At 48.2% G+C, this 19,993-nt stretch overlaps 2 protein-coding genes across 6 annotated transcripts; one reads left to right on the top strand and one right to left on the bottom strand.

Moving 5' to 3' along the window:
- The first annotated feature begins 1,878 nt into the window (after nt 1-1,878).
- On the top strand, nt 1,879-12,303 carry LOC102953054 (sialic acid-binding Ig-like lectin 8). Of its 3 annotated transcripts, none has more exons than XM_042970357.1 (7): nt 1,879-2,580; nt 2,764-3,042; nt 3,193-3,315; nt 4,161-4,409; nt 5,235-5,331; nt 5,826-5,909; nt 11,310-11,402. In XM_042970357.1, the coding sequence occupies exons 1-7, from the start codon at nt 2,139-2,141 to the stop codon at nt 11,317-11,319; spliced, it is 1,284 nt and encodes a 427-aa protein (XP_042826291.1). In that variant the 5' UTR covers nt 1,879-2,138; the 3' UTR covers nt 11,320-11,402. The 3 variants fall into 3 exon arrangements, with proteins under 3 accessions (XP_042826291.1, XP_042826290.1, XP_015395425.2); XM_042970356.1 differs by having other exon boundaries at nt 1,885-2,580; nt 5,826-5,922; nt 11,310-12,303; XM_015539939.2 differs by having other exon boundaries at nt 1,888-2,580; nt 3,268-3,315; nt 5,826-5,922; nt 11,310-12,303.
- On the bottom strand, nt 10,017-17,946 carry CEACAM18 (CEA cell adhesion molecule 18). 3 transcript variants are annotated; one of them, XM_042970437.1, is made up of 4 exons: nt 17,298-17,946; nt 16,619-16,900; nt 15,197-15,332; nt 10,017-10,485 (listed from the first exon to the last, which is right to left on the bottom strand). In XM_042970437.1, the coding sequence occupies exons 1-4, from the start codon at nt 17,404-17,406 to the stop codon at nt 10,467-10,469; spliced, it is 546 nt and encodes a 181-aa protein (XP_042826371.1). In that variant the 5' UTR covers nt 17,407-17,946; the 3' UTR covers nt 10,017-10,466. The 3 variants fall into 3 exon arrangements, 2 of the variants coding, with proteins under 2 accessions (XP_042826371.1, XP_042826369.1); XM_042970435.1 differs by lacking the exon at nt 10,017-10,485 and having other exon boundaries at nt 14,331-15,332; XR_006212128.1 differs by lacking the exons at nt 10,017-10,485; nt 15,197-15,332 and having other exon boundaries at nt 16,820-16,900; nt 17,099-17,389.
- Between the last annotated feature and the right edge of the window lie 2,047 nt (nt 17,947-19,993).

Here is a 19,993-nt window from a genome sequence, read left to right as displayed (position 1 = left end):
TCAGTGTCTTCTTCTGAAAATCAAAGAAGTGGGGCTAGAAGGCCTCCTAGCTCTGATGGCCTGTTGGTTATAAGTTCCTCTTTTGCACACAGCTAGATTCTCTGTGATTTCCCCATATCTCTCCTTCTCATTCTTCTGCTTTTCTTCTTTTTAAAATTTTTTTTAAATGTTTATTTATTTTTGACAGAAAGAGACAGAGCATGAGCAGGGAGGGGCAGAGAAAGAGGGAGACACAGAATCCAAAGCAGGCTTCAGGCTCTGAGCTGTCAGCACAGAGTCCGACGCGGGGCTCGAACTCACAAAACGCGAGATCATGACCTGAGCCGAAGTTGGACACTTAACCGACTGAGCCACCCAGGTGCCCCTCATTCTTCTGCTTTTCTTTGCAAACCGGGGACCATGGGAAACAGATTGGACATGGCCCAACCCTTCTGACTATAGAGAGGCTGCAATTGACCCTGCTGTGTGTAGTCCAGCACAGGGGGATGGGGCTGCAGGGTGACACGTGGCAGCATTGCAGGAATTATGATGGTGCAGGAGTGCCTATGCATGCCGAAATCCTGCCCCTTCCCTTCTCAGTGACCCCAGTGCTGACTGTGCCCCTGGTTATGGGTAAGGATTCAGGGCAGGGGTAACGTGGGAGGGGAAGATTCATGAAGTTGCATGGAAGAAAACAGACTAATGTTCTCTGTGCATACACAGTCTTAAGAAAAACATGAGCATAGTACTGCATAGTACAAGCAGCATGCTCGGGTGATGAAACCATGAAGAAAAAAGCAAGGGAACAATCAGCATTAAAGTGAGTCCAGGGACTCCTTTGGGAGGAGTGGGGTGTGCAATAGGGATGGGGATCGAAGGGATGGTCCAGGGTGCCTGCAATGCTCTGTTTCTATTTTGTGATGAATCACTGAGTTGTTCTTGTTGGAGCCTCTTCTTTGTATCTTATATTCCCCCCACCCAAGTGTGTCAAGAGAACCAACATAGGTCGAAGGAGGCACCAGAACCTCCCAGAACCTCCTCCAAGCCCCCAGCCACACAGTTAAACATAACCTTCTGTGAATTCAGGTGCACGTCTCTTCTCTCACCAAATCATCCCCACCTGGAGAGTGGATGACACCCAGCTGGCTTTCCTCACTCCGTGTCTCCTGCACACCTGACTCCTGGGACCAGAGCCCTCACGGGCAAAGCCCCAGAGGTTGGCAGACTCCGCCACCCTCTGGAGCAATAGAAAAAAGGGTGAGATACCAGCGGTGAAGAAATCGTCCTGGCACCCAGACAACCACAACAAAGGGGGAAGTTTCTACCCCTTTCAAAATTGGTCCCTTTTCCTCTGCCCTTCCCCCCATACCAACCCTGTGTACAGCCACAGCTTCAGTTTCCCATGTGTCCTTTGTGTCAGTCTCCCCTCAATGTCCTTGGAATCTTTGTCTCCCCTGCTTGAGTGTTCCCTGTGCCCAGTCTTCCTAGGACACAACCTCCAACCTCCAACCTTCCTATGAACAGCACCTCCCTCTGCCTGTGTGTCCCCTGTCACAGGGAGCTCTGGGTACCAACACCTACTGTTTCCTTGCTGGACAGTGACTCCAGGGGCAGTGCCTGGGGCTAGTGTGTGGTCTCATGAGCAGGGAGGGGAGGCCTACCATGTGGATTCCAAGTGAGGGAGGACAGTTGACCTCCTCACACCTCCACCCCTGGCCTCCCCCATCTCTCAGGTCCCTATGTCCCCACATGAGTTCCACAGACATGTACAGCCTGCGATTCAGGTGGTCTGGCCCAAAGGAACCCTTTTTCACTTTGCAAAAAAATAACCCCAGAAGGGGAGGGGCATTGGCAGGAAGGCAGGAGATGGGGCTCGAGCCCTGCACAGGGTGTGAATTTGGGCGAGGCTCTCACCCTCTCTGGCCTCTAGGCCCAGGATCCCCAGCAGTGGAGATGCGGTGGTGGATGGCTGATTCCCAAGGGCTGTCCCGGCCCTGACAGCGTCTGCGTGCGAGGTTCCTTCTCTGACGAGGGCCACTGTTCTGACATCACTGTCACCTTCCTGTCGGGGCCTCCTCTCAGTCTTGCAGCTCTTAGCTTCTGAGAGACAGACCCGGAGAAACAGGCTCCCCGGGGACCCGGCACCTCCAAGCCCAGACATGCTTCTGCTGCTGTTGGCCCTGCTCTGGGGGAGAGAGGGGGCCGAGGGCCAGAGGGGGGCCGGGAGGGGGCCACAGGGGGATTACTGGCTGCAAGTGCAGGACGCAAAGGGGCAGGAGGGCCTGTGTGTGCGAGTGTCCTGCAGATGCTTCTATCCCTGGGAAGGCTGGTCTGAGTCTACCCCAGCTCTCGGCTACTGGTTCCGGAAAGGGGCCGGTGTACAACAGGATGTTCTAGTGGCCACAAACAACCCAGATGGAAAAGTGCAGCAGGAGTCCCAGGGCCGATTCCGCCTCCTCGGAAACCCCCAGGACTACGACTGCTCCCTGGACATCAGAGATGTACGGAGAGGGGACTCGGGGACATATGTCTTTAGGGTGGAGAGAGGGCCTTCTGTGAGATATACTTACACACGTGACCAGCTCTCCGTGCGTGTGACAGGTAAGGAGCAGATTGTGGGAGAAGCCACAGGGGAAGGTTGGGGGTCCCAGGACAACCCGGGAGGGGCTGGGGGTAATGCATGTTGGGGCTCAGAGGCAGGGGCTGGACCAAAGCTTGAGGCTTCTCTCAAGGCTGCACCTCGGACCCTCCTCCTGATCCCCGTGTCTCCCCATCTCCCCCCAGCCCTGACCCAGACACCTGACATCCTTATCTCGGGGACCCTGGAGTCTGGACACCCCAGTAACCTGACCTGCTCTGTGCCCTGGGCCTGTGAGTGGGGCACGCCCCCCATCTTCTCCTGGACATCAGCGGCCCTCGCTTCCCTGGGCCCCAAGACCCACCTCTCCTCTGTGCTCACCCTCACCCCACGGCTGCAAGACCACGGCACCGACCTCACCTGTCAGGTGACCTTGCCTGGGACCGGAGTGACCACAATGAGGACCATTCACCTCAACGTGTCCTGTGAGAACTGGGCCAGGGCCACCCGGATCCCTGATGGGGTCCTGAGGGCAGTTGGCTGGGGGGTCAGGGCCTGGGACATTGGGTGTTGGGTCCTGGCATGTGGGCTGGGAGGGGGTCAGGAGGATCTCCACCCTCTTCCCATTTATGCAGCTCCCGTGGGGACTGAGGGCCAATGTCCACCAGCCCTCTCCGTTGCCGCCAATCTGCCATGTCTTTCTGTCCCAGATTCTCCGTGGAACTTGACCGTCGCTGTCTTCCAAGAAAACGGCACAGGTAGGATAGGGGCTCCTCCTAGGGTGCAGGGAGCAAGGGCAGGGCCGGGTCCCTCTTGTGGGTCCCCCAGAGGCCCTCCCCCTCCCCGGCCCCCATGGCCCTGTGAGCAGCTGTCCCCTTCGGCCCCTCCCTCCCCCACTTCTGCCCTCCCCCCTGTTATCAGGAGAGCAAGAACAGGGCGATACTCACCCGGCAGAACTGCCCCTTATCATGCATCTCCGGACGCCCTCACCTTTTATTTTCCTACCAACCGTTTATCTGAGTACTTTTGAACAGCTAATCTATTCACACGGACACGTATTCAAAACGCACAGCAAAGTCGGCCTCAGATGTCCAGTTCCCTCCCGGAAAGTGTCTCGTGTGCAGAGAATGCTCTGAGCCTCAGTGTGTTTGCTAAGGATCTAAGGGGCCCTTTGCTGTCAGTAGCACAGACGGTCCTCCTTCTGCTCTGTGACTGCGCAGTATTCCTTCACGTGGATGGGTTCTGCTTCTGCGTGCGTCTTCCACTAATGGAAAATCATGGCGTTCATTTTACTGTATTAACCAAAATGCTATGATGAGTAAGTAATCTTGTGTCACCTTTCACAGCAAAGTGTATGTATGTCTGTGGGGTAAGTTCCTAAAAGCAAAATGTAGCTTTTATGTTCTTTCCAAGTTGAGAAATGCGGCCAAGTTGTCCTGCATGGAGGGTGGACAAGTGCACATTCCCACCATCAAGGGGAGAAAGTGTGCCTTTTCCTGCACTTCAATTGACCTCTGTTCCCCGTCCCCTCATCCGGTCTCTTTTCATATCCTTCTGCTTTCTCTCTTTTTGTCTCTCTGACCCTCAGTCTCTTTTTCTCCAGCACCCACAGCCCTGGAGAATGGCTCATCTCTTTCAGTCCTGGAGAACCAGTCCTTGCGCCTGGTCTGTGTCGTCAACAGCAACCCCCCTGCCAGGCTAAGCTGGGCCCAGGGGCACCTGACCCTGTGTAGCCCGAACCCGGGGGTGCTGGAGCTGCCTCGGGTACAGGAGAGAGATGAAGGGGAATATACGTGCCGAGCTCAGAACGCGGTGGGCTCCCAGCACGTCTCCCTGAGCCTCTTGCTGCAGAGTGAGTGCATCTGTGGGGGTGGCTGGAGAAGAACAACAGCACCTGCCCCCCCCCACCCCCGGGGCTCCCCAGCCGCGCCCCCTGACCCTTAAAGGGGATGTCAGCTCTGGTCTGTGCTCCCCTGGATTTTCCCTGCTACCTCCAGTATCACTGTCCTCTTCCAGCCAGACCCCAGCTGTAGGGTGGGGTGAAGGCTGAGAGGGGAAGCCAGGGGAAAGGGGTGGGTCTTGGAGGAGAGGGGCTGGGGCCTGCCCAGGTGTGTCTGAGAACACAAGATCCTTGATTTGTGGGGCAGGGAGGAGGCCACCATGTGCCCAAACTTTAAGAAGAAGCCAGGGTGCCTGCGTGGCTCAGTCAGTTAAGTGTCTGACTTGGGCTCAGGTCATAATCTCATGGTCCCTGGGTTTGAGCCCTGTGTCAGACTCGGTGCTGACAGCTCAGAGCCTGGAGCCCACTTCAAACTCTGTGTCTCCCTCTCTCTTTGCCCCTCCCCCCCTCAAAAATAAACATTAGTTTTTTTTAATTTAAGGAGAAGCCAAGAAACCTCAGTAATAGAAGTAAGACTGCAACGCAGTCTTTTTTAAAAAATATACATGAACATAAAATAAATATCTCAATGAACAAAGTAACTGCATTTTAAATAAAGACAGGCTGCAATCCAGCCCCTGTATGCCTCACTCACCTGGCCCTAATCCCCTCCCCCAGCCCCAAGTTCCTGTGTTTTGAGGCTGGCAGGGGGGCTGGAAAAATCTAGGGTCCCACAGGGAGTGGGAGAAGATACCAAGTCCTTGGAGAGGAATCACCAATAATTCAATCTGTGTGCAGGAAAAGCATGGCCTTTATCAGAAAGGCTGCTGGGGGCAGTCGGGGGAGCAGGTGCAACGGCTCTGATCTTCCTGGTTCTCTGCATCATCATCATCCTGTGAGCATTGACCCTGGGGAGGGAGGGATAGCCCTGGGTGGGAAGGGCAGGCGAGCACAGGATGGAGGGACCTGGGTGGGTGAAGAATCTGAAGCAAGGGCAGGAAGGAGGTCGATGGCACCTGGGTGAGTCTGTCATGGAACTCTTGGGGCACCTGGGTGGCTCAGCTGGTTAAGCATCCGACTTCAGCTTAGGTCACGATCTCGTGGTCCGTGGGTTTGAGCCCCGTGTCGGGCTCTGTGCTGACAGCTGGGAGCCTGGAGCCTGCTTCAGATTCTGTGTCTCCCTCTCTCTCTGCTCCTCCCCTGCCTCTGTCCCCATTGTCCAGGATAGGAAGGCCTGCATTCTCAACACTAGGGTCTCTAGAATGGGATCACCACTCTCCCACCTCCATCACCCTTCCAGCCCCTTAAGAAAGAATGGAGGAAGGGGTCAGTCTGCCCACAGCATGCTGAGCTGGCCAGACTGAAAGGCTTTCTGATCTCTTCTTTCAGAGTGAGATCCCACAGGAAGAAAGTGACAAAGCCTTCAGTGGGCACCGAGAATACAGGCATGGAGAGTGCAAACGTTGTCACGAGGTCAGTGTCTCAGGTGAGTGACCTGGGCATCTTGCCATCAAGCATCCTGCCTGGATACCTATCCCAGGATGGCATTTAGAATGGCTCTACTGAGCATGGCCAAAGTTCCTCTCCTTATCTCCTCCTCCTTCTCCTTGGGGATTCCCCATCTTTGGGACAGCACAACCACTCCCTCCTCTTTCTTTCCTGTCAGGCATGCAGGAGTCACCTTCTGTCTCTCCTCCTTGTCTTTCCTACAGCCCCAAATTCACCACATCTTGTCCATTTTTCCTCTTAAGGACAGCTAGCTTCGCCCCCTCTCTCTATCTTGACCCCCATCATTGCCAAGGATTCAGAATCTTTTTCCTGGACCTCCTCATCTCCTTGCCTCTCACCTTCCTTGTCCTACACCAAGCAGTCATCTAAAAGCCACCATTATCGGGGCGCCTGGGTGGCTCGGTCGGTTGAGTGTCCGACTTCGGCTCAGGTCATGATCTCACAGTCCGTGAGTTCGAGCCCCGCGTCGGGCTCTGTGCTGACCGCTCAGAGCCTGGAGCCTGTTTCAGATTCTGTGTCTCCCTCTCTCTGTGACCCTCCCCCGTTCATGCTCTGTCTCTCTCTGTCTCAAAAATAAATAAAAACGTTAAAAAAAAATAAAATAAAAGCCACCATTATCCAGTTACTCTGCATTTAAACACCTGTTTGCCCCCATTGTCTAAAGCAGAGGCTGGCAACTTTTTCTATCAAGGGCCAGATAGATACTTTTGGCTTTGCACACTTTACAGTGTGTTGTAACCACTCATCTCTGCTGTTGCAGAGTGAAAACAGCCATAAACCATATGCAAATGAATGAGCACAGCTGCGTTCCAATAAAACTTTATTTACGAACACAGGCAGTGGGCCATATTTGATTCATGGGCCATAGTTTGCGGACCCCTGACCTAGAGAATAAAGTCCAAACTCCTCAGGAGCCCAAACTCCTGCAGCCCTGCATATCCTGGCCTCTCGAGCACCTACCTCTCCAGAAGAACTAGGGTTAGGGTGAAGTGAAGAAGGCCCTTGCCCCAGATGCAAAACTTAAGGAGGTGCTCCAAAATCTCCGTAATCCAGATAAATAATGTTTTCATGTACTATTTTTAAAAAAACAAAATTAAGGCAAAACATCCATGGTGAGTAAAATATTAAAAAATCTAAACAATGACAGGATCACTAGACTGAAGTTAGTTAGAAATTATTTAAGGGGCACCTAGGTGGCTCAGTCGGTTGAGCATCTAACTCTCGATTGTGCCTCAGGTCGTGATCTCACAGTTCGTGAGATTGAGCCCCGTGTTGGACTCTGCACTGATGGCATGGAGCCTGCTTGGGATTCTCTCTTTCTCCCTCTGCCCCTCTCCCCTGCTCATGCACTCTCTCTCTCCAAAAGAAAAATTAAAAAATTATCTAAGATCATAACTGAACCCAGAGAAATTCTCAAACATGGCAGTATTCTCAATTGAAAATGAAAGGAGCAGAGAGGTTGATTTTGAAAATGTCCTCTCTGCGTTTGCTTCCAGTAAAACCAGGAAAGCAAAATTATCATAAATTCTGGTTCGGGTATAAATAAAATATTTAAACTGAAAGTAATGTTTTAGTACATGCATTCTTCAAGTTTGCAATAATATTTTAATTATTTTAATGTGGGTGAAAAACTGTTAGAAACACAAAAACATTATATATATATATATATATATATATGCACATGTATTTTCTTCTGCCTTAGGCTCTAGTTGGCTCAGAAAGTCACTCTTACTTTCCACTCCATCCACACTGGACTCCTCTGAACAAGGGTATTTGTGCCTCTGGTGTTTACAGGGACTGTTATTCTCTCCTCAAATGCTCTTCCTTCTCATTTCCACTTCTTCATTCCTGTTCAGCCTTCATGCTCTGATGTAAATGTCATGCTTTTCATTCATTTGTATTCAGACTGGAAGTCTTTGGAGGGTTTTGAGCAGAGTACCATGTATCTTTTATTTACTAATTCATTTGGGAAATGCTATTGAGCCCCTCCCAAGTGACAGGGGAGGGGTTGCAGGTGCCGGGGATTCATCTCTGAAAAAAAAAAATTGTTCATCTGGGGCTCCGTGAAGTATTAGTCTAGACAGAGGGATACAACCAAACCAAATAAACAACCAATCAAACAACAAATAAGTGACTACAATGTGAAAGGCAGACGTGTACTTGGGGGAAAGTGAAGGGCACAGAGACCAGGGGTGCTGGGGAGATGGCTTGTGTTTTTTCTGTTCTTTATTTTTTTGTGGTAACTTTACCATCTTAGCCATTTTTAAGTGAATAGTTGTGCAACAGATTTCTAGAACATTTTCGTCTTGCAAAACAAACTCTGTATGTGTCCATCGGACAGCGAGTACCCACTTCCCCTGACACTCCTGCCCCTTGAAACTCACCATTCTGCTTTCTGCTTCTGTAGGTTTGATGGCTTTCGTAGATACATCACAGACGTGGAATCACGCAGTTTTTGTATTTTTGTGACTGGCTTATTTCACTTAGCATAATGTGCTCAAGGTTTATCCATGTTGTAGCCTGTAACAGGATGTCCTTCTTTCCAAGGACTGAATAATATCCTGTTGTATATAATAATGTATATAGCACATCTTCTTTATCCATTCTTCTGCAAATGGATGCTAAGTTTGTGAATGATGCTGCAATGTACATGGGCATGCAAATATCTTTCTGAGATCCTGCTTTCAATTTGGGGGGATAAACACTCACAAGTGGAATTGCTGGGTCATGGGAGTTTCCATTTTAAATTTTGAGAAACTGCCATACTGTCTTCCACAGTGGCTGCAATCATTTTACTTTCCCACCAACAGTGCACAAGGGCTCATTTTTTCCATATCCTTGCCAACACTTGCTATTTTTTATTTTTCATTTTTTTTTGTTTGTTATAGTGGGCATCATCTCACTCCTCATGGATGTGAGATGATAGCTCACTGTACTTTTGATTTGCATCTCTCTAATGATTAGCAGTGGTGAGTGTCTTTGCATAGGCTTGTTAGCCATTGTATATCTTCTTTGGAGAAATGTCTAATTCAAGGTGTTTTTTTTTTCCCATTTAAAAAACTGAATTATTTGGGGTTTTTTATTATTGAATTGTAGGAGTTCTTTATATATCCTGGATATTATCCTGGATAATATCCTGGGTATTTTCACATATATGATTTGCAAATATTCTCTCCCATTCCATAGGTTTGGCCTGTGGTTTGTGTTAGCGATGATTAAGCAAAGACATGAAGGAGGTTCAAGAGTTTGCAATCTATTGTGATCAAAGAGCATGCTGGGCAGAAGAAACAGCAGGTGCAAATGCTCAGAAATGGGAGGCAGACCAGTGAATGGAGGACCAGCAGGAAGTCTGTGTAATTAGACAGAGAGAGGCAAGTGCCAAGAAATGGGACATGAGTTTGAAGAAGTCAGGGTGTTTGTAAATCATGTCTGCACACATAGTCCACTGTGGGCGTCTGGAGACTTTGAAGCAGAAGAAGGGCACAATCCAGCTTTCATGTTCACAGATCCCTCTGGCCACTAAGTGCAAAAGAGACTGTATGTGGCAGGGAAGTTAAAAAGGAGGCTAGAGGAACATTTCCGGCTGGAAATGATGGTGGCTGGAACCAAGATGTCATGAGGGTGGGGCTTGATTGCATTCCGGATGAAGTCTGAGGTTAAGGCTAAATGGAGTTTGCTAATGGATTGAGGGTGGGATATGAGTGACAGAAGGGGGTCCGGGATGACTCCTAGATGTTTCCTGTGGGCAGCCAGAAGAACAGAGGCACCAATCATCGTGCTTGAGAAGGTTGTAGGAGGAAGAGATTTGGGGGAGTAAAGGAGAAGTTCCGTTTGAATATGTTCTGTGTGAGTTTTGGACGAGGGAACGGGGATTTCAAGTACACCACTGGATCAAAGTCTACAGTTCAAGGGAGAGAATGGGCTGGAGGTATCCGGGGCCCCTCTAATACTTAGGGGTCAGGGAAATGCAAAGCAAGCAGCAAAGAGACTGCTGATGGACACCTTGCAGTCCAGAAAAGAAGCGCTTTTGTTTAGGGAAGACAAGCGGTTGGATGACCTTTCTGTTGTTGCAAAGTCCAGAAAGGCGGGGACTGAAAGGGGCCCATGTGGCTTTCACGAAGCAGAGGCCTTGGTAACAATGGTGTCAGGAAGTGGTTGTGTGTGTGTGTGTAACTCTTACTCTGAACAATCAACAAAAACAGGAATCGTTCCGTTGAAGTGTTCTCTCATCAAGGGCGGGGAGCAGCAGAGCATCAAGGGCGGGGACAGCATGCTGCTGTCATGAACCAGCACATATTTAGTGGCTTCCAACAGCATACATTTATCATCTTACAGTTCCAGAGGTCACAAATCCAAGTCCACAAGTTTTCACTGGGTTAAAACCAAGGCGTTGGCAGGCAGGACCGAGTTCCTTCTGGAGGCTCCAGGGGAGAAAGGCATTTTCTTGCTTTTTCCAGGAGCATCTGTATCCCTTCGTTCGTGACCCAGGTCTCTGTCTTCAAGGCCATGAGTATAACATCTTCAAGTCCCTCTCTGCCTCCTTTTAATTGTAAAGATAAAGACCCCTGTGATTACATTGGTTACACCCCAATAATCCAGGGCAAACTCCCCATCTCAATATCCCTAATCTAACTTCATCCTTAAAATCCCTTTTTCCATGTAAGGTAACACATTCATAGGTCCTAGGGGATTAGGGTGTGGGCATCTTTGGGGGGTTATTTTTCTGCCTATGTCGTAGGGACATAATTTCTTTGACTGATTGTCTGTCCACGAAACTGTGAGCTCCCTAAGGACAGGTGCTGCGCTCAAATTGAGGCTTTGTAATTCTCTCTCTCTCTTACCCAGTTCCTGTCCATTATATCATAATTCACCATTAGATACTTACTTGTTTAACTTGCTTCTTGCCTCCTCCCTCGATTAAAGAGTCAGCTGCAAGAGGTCAGTGCCTACATCTCTTGTACTCATTACAGTATATGCAGCACCCAGCTCAGGGCCTCGTACACAGGGGGCCTCAGTAGGACACCAGGCTTTGGGGTCAGAAAGGACTTGGGCTGGATCCTGGTTTCACCGGGGACTTTGAGCACGCTGTTTTCTTGGTTCACCCTCAGTTTTCGTATCGATAAAATGAGGACAATAATAATATCTTCCTTATGGGGTTGTTGTGGCAAATTAATGAGATTCACAAGCATCAAATAAAGTGCTATGTATTAAATATTTGAGGAAAGTATGAATGGAGGGAATTCCACAAAAATGTATGTGAGATGAATGGATGAAGGAATTTATGGACTTCTCTCCTGGGTATTCTCTGCCTCACTCTATCCCCCACTGTTTGGTTCTGACTCCCTTTTCTCTTCCTTCACGCAGGGTCTCCTGATTGAAGCCTGGGCAGGCAGCCTTCCCCCAGATGCCGCCACCCCCTCCTTACGGGAGGAAGAAGAGCTCCATTACGCAACACTCAACTTTCACCAGACAGAGACTTGCTGCCCACAGGAACAGGTGGCCCCTAGTATTGAGTACTCAGAGATCAGGACTCACAAATGAGAGACTGCTGAGACCCCACCCTGGCTTGAGAGATCTTGGCCCCTGAAGGGCAAAGAAAAAGTCAGGGGCCAATTCCTGTAGACTTAGAAGCCTTCCAGGTGATGAGCTGTGAGTACGACAGAAAGAACACAAGCTTTGTAAACAGAGTATTTCAAGTGCAAAGTCATATGTTGTGCCTTTACCAAGTAAGCGACAGACCAATCCCTGCCTTTCTGTGCCTCAGTTTCCTACTCTGTGAAATAGGGATGAGAAGCCTACCTGTAAGCTCATGGTGAGAAATTTATATAGAAATGCAAGGGACCTAGAATAGCAAAACAATCTAGTGAAGGAAGAACACGGTTGGAGAAATCAGACTTTACTATAAAGCTAGAGTAATCAAGACACTGTGGTGTAGAACGGAATCAAGTCCGTAAACAGAGTGTGTGTATATGGTCAGTTGAACAGCACCAAGTCAGTTCAGTTGGGAGAGGAGGGACTTTTCAACAAGTAGTGGGAGAACAAGTAGGTCAAGGTTTAGAAACAATGAAACTTGACCCCTTTTTCACATCACATGCAAAAAATTAGTCTGAAATGAATCGTAAACCTAAAAGTAAAAGTGAAAACTATAAATATTTTATTATTGTGCTGCCCAATATGGTAACCACTAGCCGCACATGGCCCTGAAGAGGTGCTACACTTAGTATGCAAAAAAAAAAAAAAAAGATAAAAGATCCCATTAACAATTTTTCATATTGATTACCTGTTGGAATGATAATACTTTGGATATACTGGTTCTTTTAGACTATTATTAAAAGTAATTTCATTTGTATTTCTCTGATGATGAGTGATGTTGAGCATTTTTTCATGGCAGTTTCTTTTTAGTTTTTTTTATTATAGCTACTAGAATTTTGAATTACGTGTTTGCTTTGCATTATATTTCTATTGGACAGCACTGCTCCAGAAGAAAATTTAGGAGTATATTTATGCATGTGCATAGATTTCTTATAGGGCATCCAAAATAGTAAGCATTATGTGTGTGTGTGTGTGTGTGTGTGTATAATAGTAAGCATTATATATATGCTAATAGTAAGTAAGTAATATATATATATATATATATATATATATATAATAGTAAGTAATAGTAAGTAGTAAGTAATAGTAAGTAATATATATACATAATAGTAAGCATTATGTGTGTGTGTGTGTGTATATATATATATATAAAATAGTAAGCATTATATATGCTAATAGTAATAGTAAGTAAGTAATATATATACATAATAGTAAGTAATAGTAAGTAGTAATAGTAAGTAAGTAATATATATACATAATAGTAAGTAATAGTAAGTAGTAATAGTAAGTAATATATATACATAATAGTAAGCATATATATATGTAAATATATACATAATGCTTACTATTTTGAATGTCCTATAAGAAATCTATGCATATGCATAAATATTCTCCTAGATTTTCTTCTGCAGCAATGCTGTCCGACAGAAATATAATATATATATTATTAAACACTTCTGTTCATCAAAAGGCATGATTAAGAAAATGAAAAGACAAGCCATAAACTGGGAGAAAAAAAAAATATATATATATCTCTGAAAAGGGGCTTGAACTTAGCATATATAAAGAATTATTACCAGTTAATAACACAATAACCTAACTGTTAAAATGGGGGAAAAGACACAACCATATATTTCACAAGAGATCCAAATGGCCAGCAAGTACAGGAAAGCTGGTCAACCCTACTGCACATCAGGGAGACGAAAATTCATCACAATTAGATGCCCTATCACATCGGCTAGAATGGCTAAAATCAAAAAGCCTGAGCACAGGGGCGCCTGGGTGGCTCCGTCGGTTAAGCGTCCGACTTCGGCTCAGGTCATGATCTCGCGGTCCGTGAGTTCGAGCCCCGCGTCGGGCTCTGTGCTGACCGCTCAGAGCCTGGAGCCTGTTTCGGATTCTGTGTCTCCCTCTCTCTGACCCTCCCCCATTGATGCTCTTCTGTCTCTCTCTGTCTCAAAAATAAATAAACGTTAAAAAAAAAAATTAAAAAAAAAAAAAAGCCTGAGCACAGATATCCCTATGGGGTCAATGTCAGTATTACACCCATTTTACACACGGCAAACTAATGCACAAATGGGCTGTCACACTGATGGTCGATAACTGCAAGCTTCGTGATACAGAGACCACGCAATGATCGCAGAGAGGTTCCATATCGAAAAAGTAAATGATTTGAAAAAAGAATGTGTCTTCTAAAATCGTCATCATCACCTCGGTCGATACCACCACAGTCATCTTCACTGTGGTCACGGCCACCACTGCCACCATCATTACCATCAAACCCATTGTCACCACGGCATTAACATCACCATCATCTCCATCATGCCTCAGTGGTTCTCAATCAAGATAATTTTGCTCTCCTTGAGACCTTTTCTTTTCTTTTTTAAAGGTTTTTCTTTTCTCTCTTTTTTTTTTATTTAAAAAAATTTTTTTAATGTTTATTCATTTCAGAGACAGAGAGAGACAGAGCATGAATGGGGGAAGGTCAGAGAGAGAGGGAGACACAGAATCTGAAACAGGCTCCAGGCTCTGAGCTGTCAGCACAGAGCCCGATGCGGGGCTCGAACTCACAGACCGCGAGATCACGACCTGAGCCGAAGTCGGTCACCCAACCGACTGAGCCACCCAGGCGCCCCTCTTTTTTTTTTTTTTTTTGAGAGAGACAGAGAGAGACAGAGCACGAGCAGGGGAGGGGCAGAGAGAGAGAGGGAGACACAGAACCCGAAGCAGGGCTCCAGGCTGCAAGCTGTCAGCACAGAGCCCGACGTGGGGCTCAAACCCACGGACCGCAAGATCATGACCTGAGCCAAAGTCGGATGCTTAGCCTACTGAGCCACCCAGGCACCTCCTTGGGACCTTTCTAATGCCTAGAGTCATTTTTGGTTGTCTACGCTTAGAGTGGTGGAGGTAATTGCTACAGATACCAAGTGGGTAGAGGCCAGCGATGTTGCTCAACATGGTACAGTGTGCAGGATAGCCATATACCCCATCCCCACTTGAAATAATTATCTGGCTCCAAATATTGATAGTGCTGAGGTTGACAAATTCTGGTCTACTCTATACTGAGAATGCTGCTGACTGCTTCATCTTCCCAGGTAAGTTCTAGCCCCTGCATTACCCTTCAGGGCAGGCGTTCCCCTTCACATGCTCCAGGTGGGCTAAGAGGACCTGAGGGGAATGTGATCTACTCATGGCCACCCAGCAGGCTAGAGGCAGAGCTGGGATTTGAACCCAGATCAGAACCTTCCCTCTGCCCAGTCTCCTCCTCTGCATAGTTGACTATCTGTTTCCCCAGCTTCACTTGCTAACTAGTGACTACCATGTACCAGGCTCATGCTGGATGCTCGGCACCCACCCCGCTCGTTCTCACAGCTTCCCCTCTAGGTGGGCCTCCATATCGACATCGTAAACACAAAGGAAATGGGCTGAAGTCATTGGGTGAAACCCCATTGGTCTTTGGAGGCATGACCACCTCTACGCTCTCCCTCTTTGCTACTGGCTTCTGGTCCTCGACCTCTCTGTCTGCCCCAGATGATTCTTGACAACCAGTTCCTGGCCTGTCCCTTCTCCCTTCTGGCTCTGCCTCTCACTCTTAGGGCAGTGCTCTTGAGACCCAGCCCCCAGCCAGCACCCCACCCTTGACCCAGGGCAACAGGCACCTGGTGGAGAGATGGCTGATCAACATATAGATCAGGATTCCGCAGAGATAGACGCTGCTAAGGACTGTTATCACGATGAGCCACACCACTTTGGCTCCTGAGATGTAGAAGCCTCTGTTCACAACATGACTGTGGTCTGGAGAAGAGGATACATGGGGGTTAGGAACACCATCACTCAACACCTTGCTCACTCACACATTCATTCTTCAGAAATTTATCAACATTTGTTGTGTACAAGGCACTGTTCTAGGTGCTAGGGATTCACCAGTGCACAACAACAACAACAACAAAAACCCTTCCTGCCCTCATGGGGCTAACATTCCAGCTGGCAAGTGGACAGTTGACAATTAAGCAAAGAGATGTCTAATATCATCGCAGGTGCCAGGAAGTGCTGTGGAAAAGAATAAACCCGCTCAAGGTGGTAGAGAGTGACAGGGTCAGAGGTGCTGGTTACACAGGGTCATTAACTCATTGCACAGTCACTGAACACCAACTACGTGCCAGGCACCATGTTAAGCAATGGAGGCAAATGGTGAGCAAAGAGTTCTCCCAGGCTCTGTCCTCCTAAAGCTCACGGTCCAGCGGAGTAGAAAGCTATGAATCGGTGCATAATTGTGCACGTTTGTCAGTCATGTCTGGTGCATAGCAGGTGATTAGTAAATAGTGTGGAGAGACCAGAATAAATATCTCCAGCTCACATTGAGTTGTGCTTGTGGCTCACTCTCTGGGATGAGCCAGACTGATTGCTGCTCGTGCACAGTCTGATTTAGTTCTGCCAGAATTCTGCCAGAAGCCCTGTCATACAGGGACCTTTATTATCTTGACACTACAGATGGGGACGCTGAGGCTCAGAGAGGTGTTCTTCCCATTTACAGATTGATTCCCAAGCCAAGTTCCACACACCGCGTCCACAACAGATCTCTGTTTCCCTTACACCACCACCGCTCCCCCACCCCGCCTCCTTTCAAGGCAGTCCAACAAAACAGGGCACAGGCTGTAAGGTCAGACTGCCAGAATTTGAACTCTGCCTCCTCTGCTGATTGGAGCTGGAACCTTGAATAAAGCACTTAAACTTCCCATAGCTCAGTTTTCTCACCTGTACAATGGAGGTGGTGTTAAAAACAGTCACTTGCTCTGAAGGGAGACTGTGAGGGTCACATAGCTAGTAGGGTGCTCAGTAAATGTTGGCTGGCCATATCTCCCTGGAGCTCACCCTTGCTCTGATCTGAGGTCCCTGAGGGCTTCAGACAGGGGGTAGCTTCAGACTTAGAACTCAGAGGATGGGGGTTTTACCCAACCGTCGTGGGCATGGCATTGTAAGGTGGAGACGGCATTTCTGATGACGGGCACTACGGAGGCAAAAGCATGGACGTGGGAGTTATTTGTGGGGCATGAGCCCCAGAGGGGGGCTGCTGTACTCACCCGATCTATGCACCTGGATCTGAAATTCCCTGTACATGGCCAGCTGAGTCATGGGGTTCTCCACGATGCATCTGTATCTGCCCATCTGCTCCCAGGCCAGACTTGGGAGGATGATTTTTGCCCCTGAGAGGCTCAGGAGGGAGCCGTTGTGGGTCCAGTGGTACTTGGGACTGGGTCGGGAAGTGGCTTTACACTCCATGTGTACTTGGGAGCCGATCTCAGCAGACAAGATGCCATTTAAGATGCTGTGACTGGTTCTCAGCTGCACGTTGTCTGGCCCATCTGCAGAGACAAGGCAAAAGTCTCAGAACCGTGTTTCTGACCCCTCGGGATCCTGTCTCTTTCCCTCAACCCGCATGCAGCCCCCCCTCCCCCGCCGACCAGCAGGTGCCCCCACTCTGCACCCCAAACATCCCCTAGAGCCAACACATGCAAGGCGGCTGTGCCAAAAACAACTATAATTATAATGTTTTCCGTTACCTGCACCTACTATGAGCCAGCCCTGTGATTGCCCTTCACATCAGAGTAAAACAAGGATAGAGTAGAAACCGTACAACAGGCCCCCTGCAAGCCAGACTCTTTTACAGGCTGACACATTGGCTTCATTCCCATAACAACACTTGTGATCAATTTTACAGATGAAAAGAGAGGACTAGGGATTCCGTAGTCCCCTACTGACCCACGAAGGGACAAAGCCAATTCCCTCTATGGCCCGGGAGGAATCTCCCCGAGCAGCTACAGGCCAAGGGTCCTGGCTCTTGGTTGCAAGCCTCTGACCAGTAAACCATGTACAGAGGTCAGAAGCTATCTGTTCTGTGACCACTTTCTTCACATGATTGCCACAGCATGCTTGTTAGGAAATCTGACAGACTCCACATGGTTCCGGAGTTAGATGTGAAAACTGTTCAAGATTTGTGCTTTTTCGCAGTTGAGAGATGTGAAAGTTTGGTCAAGGTGAAAGGTCCCAGGCTCATTGTAAGACCCAAGGCTCATTGTATTTATAAGTCAATGTCTTAGGTTTTACCAGACCTGTTTGAGATTTTGGGGAGGTCTGGCTGGGCTGCGTACTTGCCCTGGTGGACGACCAAAGAGGGTCATGCAGAAAAGAGAATGTATGAAATGTGTCATTTAGTTTTAAAATCAAACTGTTTAAGAGAGCAGTTCAATGTGAGTAAAAGGAAAAGTGAAGGCAATTTTGCTAAATTTAGAAAACCGGAATAAAAAGATCATTGGATGTAAAAGGCTCAAGGGAACCTGGGATCTGAAAATTTAATAAATTGAATGTTTTTAACATTTATTTATTTTTGAGAGACAGAGAAAGACAGCGTGAGCAGGGGAGGGACAGAGAGAGAGAGAGAGAGACACAGAATCAGAAGCAGGGTCCAGGCTCTGAGCTGTCAGCACAGAGCCCGATGCTGGGCTTGAACTCATGAACCGCGAGATGATGACCGAGCCGAAGTCAGATACTCAACTAACTGAACCACCCAGGCACCCCATTGAATGTCATTTTCAAGAAACTATTAGTTGTGGGGCACCTGGGTGGCTCAGCCTGTTGGGCATCCGACTTCGGCTCAGGTCATGATCTCACAGCTTGTGAGTTTGAGCCCTGCACTGGGCTCTGTGCTGACAGCTTAGAGCCTGGAGCCTGCTTTGGATTCTGTGTCTCCCTCTCTCACTGCCCCTCCTCACTCGTGCTCTGTCTCTCTGTCTCAAAAATAAATAAAACGAAAAAGAAACTATTAGTTGTAATCAGGCCCCTCTTTACAAAAGCCAGATCTGAACAAAGTCATACTATTTCTAATCTGGGGAGTGGGGATTGGGTTCCCATCTTGAATAGCAGGTCCTTCTGTGCAGTGAGGGTGATTCTGAGTCCAAAAAGCTGAGATTCAAACCCAGATCCAGCTGGCTACAGGCTGGCTTATGGTGCTCCCGCTTTTCAGTTCTGTTTCATTGCTACATCTCTGGGAGGCCCTGGGCCTACCCCTGGCATCACTCCTGTGACCCCAGACCACTCACAGTCCACGGAGAGAGAGAGAGGTTCACTTCTCCGAGGAAACTCTGGAATGCTTTCTGTTTCACACTGAAGTGTTTTGTCATAGCGGCTGACCCTGTGGATGATGAGGGTCTTGAGGTCCGGGGAGATTGTCATCCGGTCATTGCTGGATACCTGTGTGTACTCCACATACCAGTTGACATTGGTGGCATTGGTATAGCAAATGGCGGCCACAGGATCCATATATTCTACCACAGAGCTGGCGTTAGCCCAGATGCCCGGCTTATTTTCCAACTCTGGGGGAAGCAGAAAGGAGACATTAAGGGTGGGGTCTGCCTCCCCAAGCTCTGCTTCTCTCCAAGGGGAATTTTAGGTTTGGGGAGAAGCCATAAGTTGTAAGGTGGGAACTGGGGTCTTGGCAGGAGAGCAGCCCTGGAACTGAGAGGGACAGAGAAGTAAGGTGTAGGCATGAGTGGTTGATGTGTGGGCACTAGCCTGAGCCCACTGTCCTATGCACTGAGCCATCCCTGTGGCATCCATTGCAATAATGGTGAGTTCTTGGCATGGGCATGTGACCTAATGGTTGTTTCTGAACTCTGACCCTAAAACCAGAACACCCCCATCTGAGGAGCCATGGGTAGAATTCAGAGTGACAGCTAGCATTTGGACTCTCCATAATAACTTTTCCCATTATCTGAGTCCCATTCACTTGACAAATATTCCATTTAATTTTACAACAGACAATGGTAGATACTAGCCCCATTCTACAGATGAGGAAACTGAGGACACCACAGAGGGAAGACAAAGGCTCAGGGCCATGCAACATATACACAGTCAGAGATAAACACAGGACTTCCTGTCTTCAAATCCACACTCTCCCCTCCAGCCCTGTGGTGCCCCCAGGAACTGTCTGTGGTAGACAGAATTCCAAGATGGCCCCATGATCTCCAGCCTGTATAATCCCCTTTCTTCAGATTTGGGTGAAACCCGTGACTTTCTTCTAACCTAGGTAATAAAGCAAAAGTGATGGGCTGTCAGTCTGAACATTACCTTTTGTTATTTAAGACTCCTGGTTAGCAAACCATGGGGAGAGAATTCGGCTGACCCTGAAGAAGCAAACAGCCATGATGCGAAATGCCAGTGGACAGAGCCATACATGAGAACACAGCCCCGGGTCAACACCTTGTGCGTCTCAGAGCACAGCGCTCGCCTGGACTTCTGACCCACAGGAGAGCATGATAATGAATGGATGCTGTTTGAAGCTGCTGTTTATTACACAGCAGTAGATAACTGACACCCTGACCATGGAACAGGACCCTTGACGGGAATGAGTGACCCATCTCTGCAGGAGAGGCTAGGCTACCATCTGCCAAGCCTTCCAG

The sequence above is a fragment of the Panthera tigris genome, chromosome E2 (assembly GCF_018350195.1).
Source record: "Panthera tigris isolate Pti1 chromosome E2, P.tigris_Pti1_mat1.1, whole genome shotgun sequence".
In the NCBI taxonomy this organism is placed as follows: Eukaryota; Metazoa; Chordata; class Mammalia; order Carnivora; family Felidae; genus Panthera; species Panthera tigris.
This window is presented reverse-complemented; position numbering and strand designations above follow the sequence as displayed.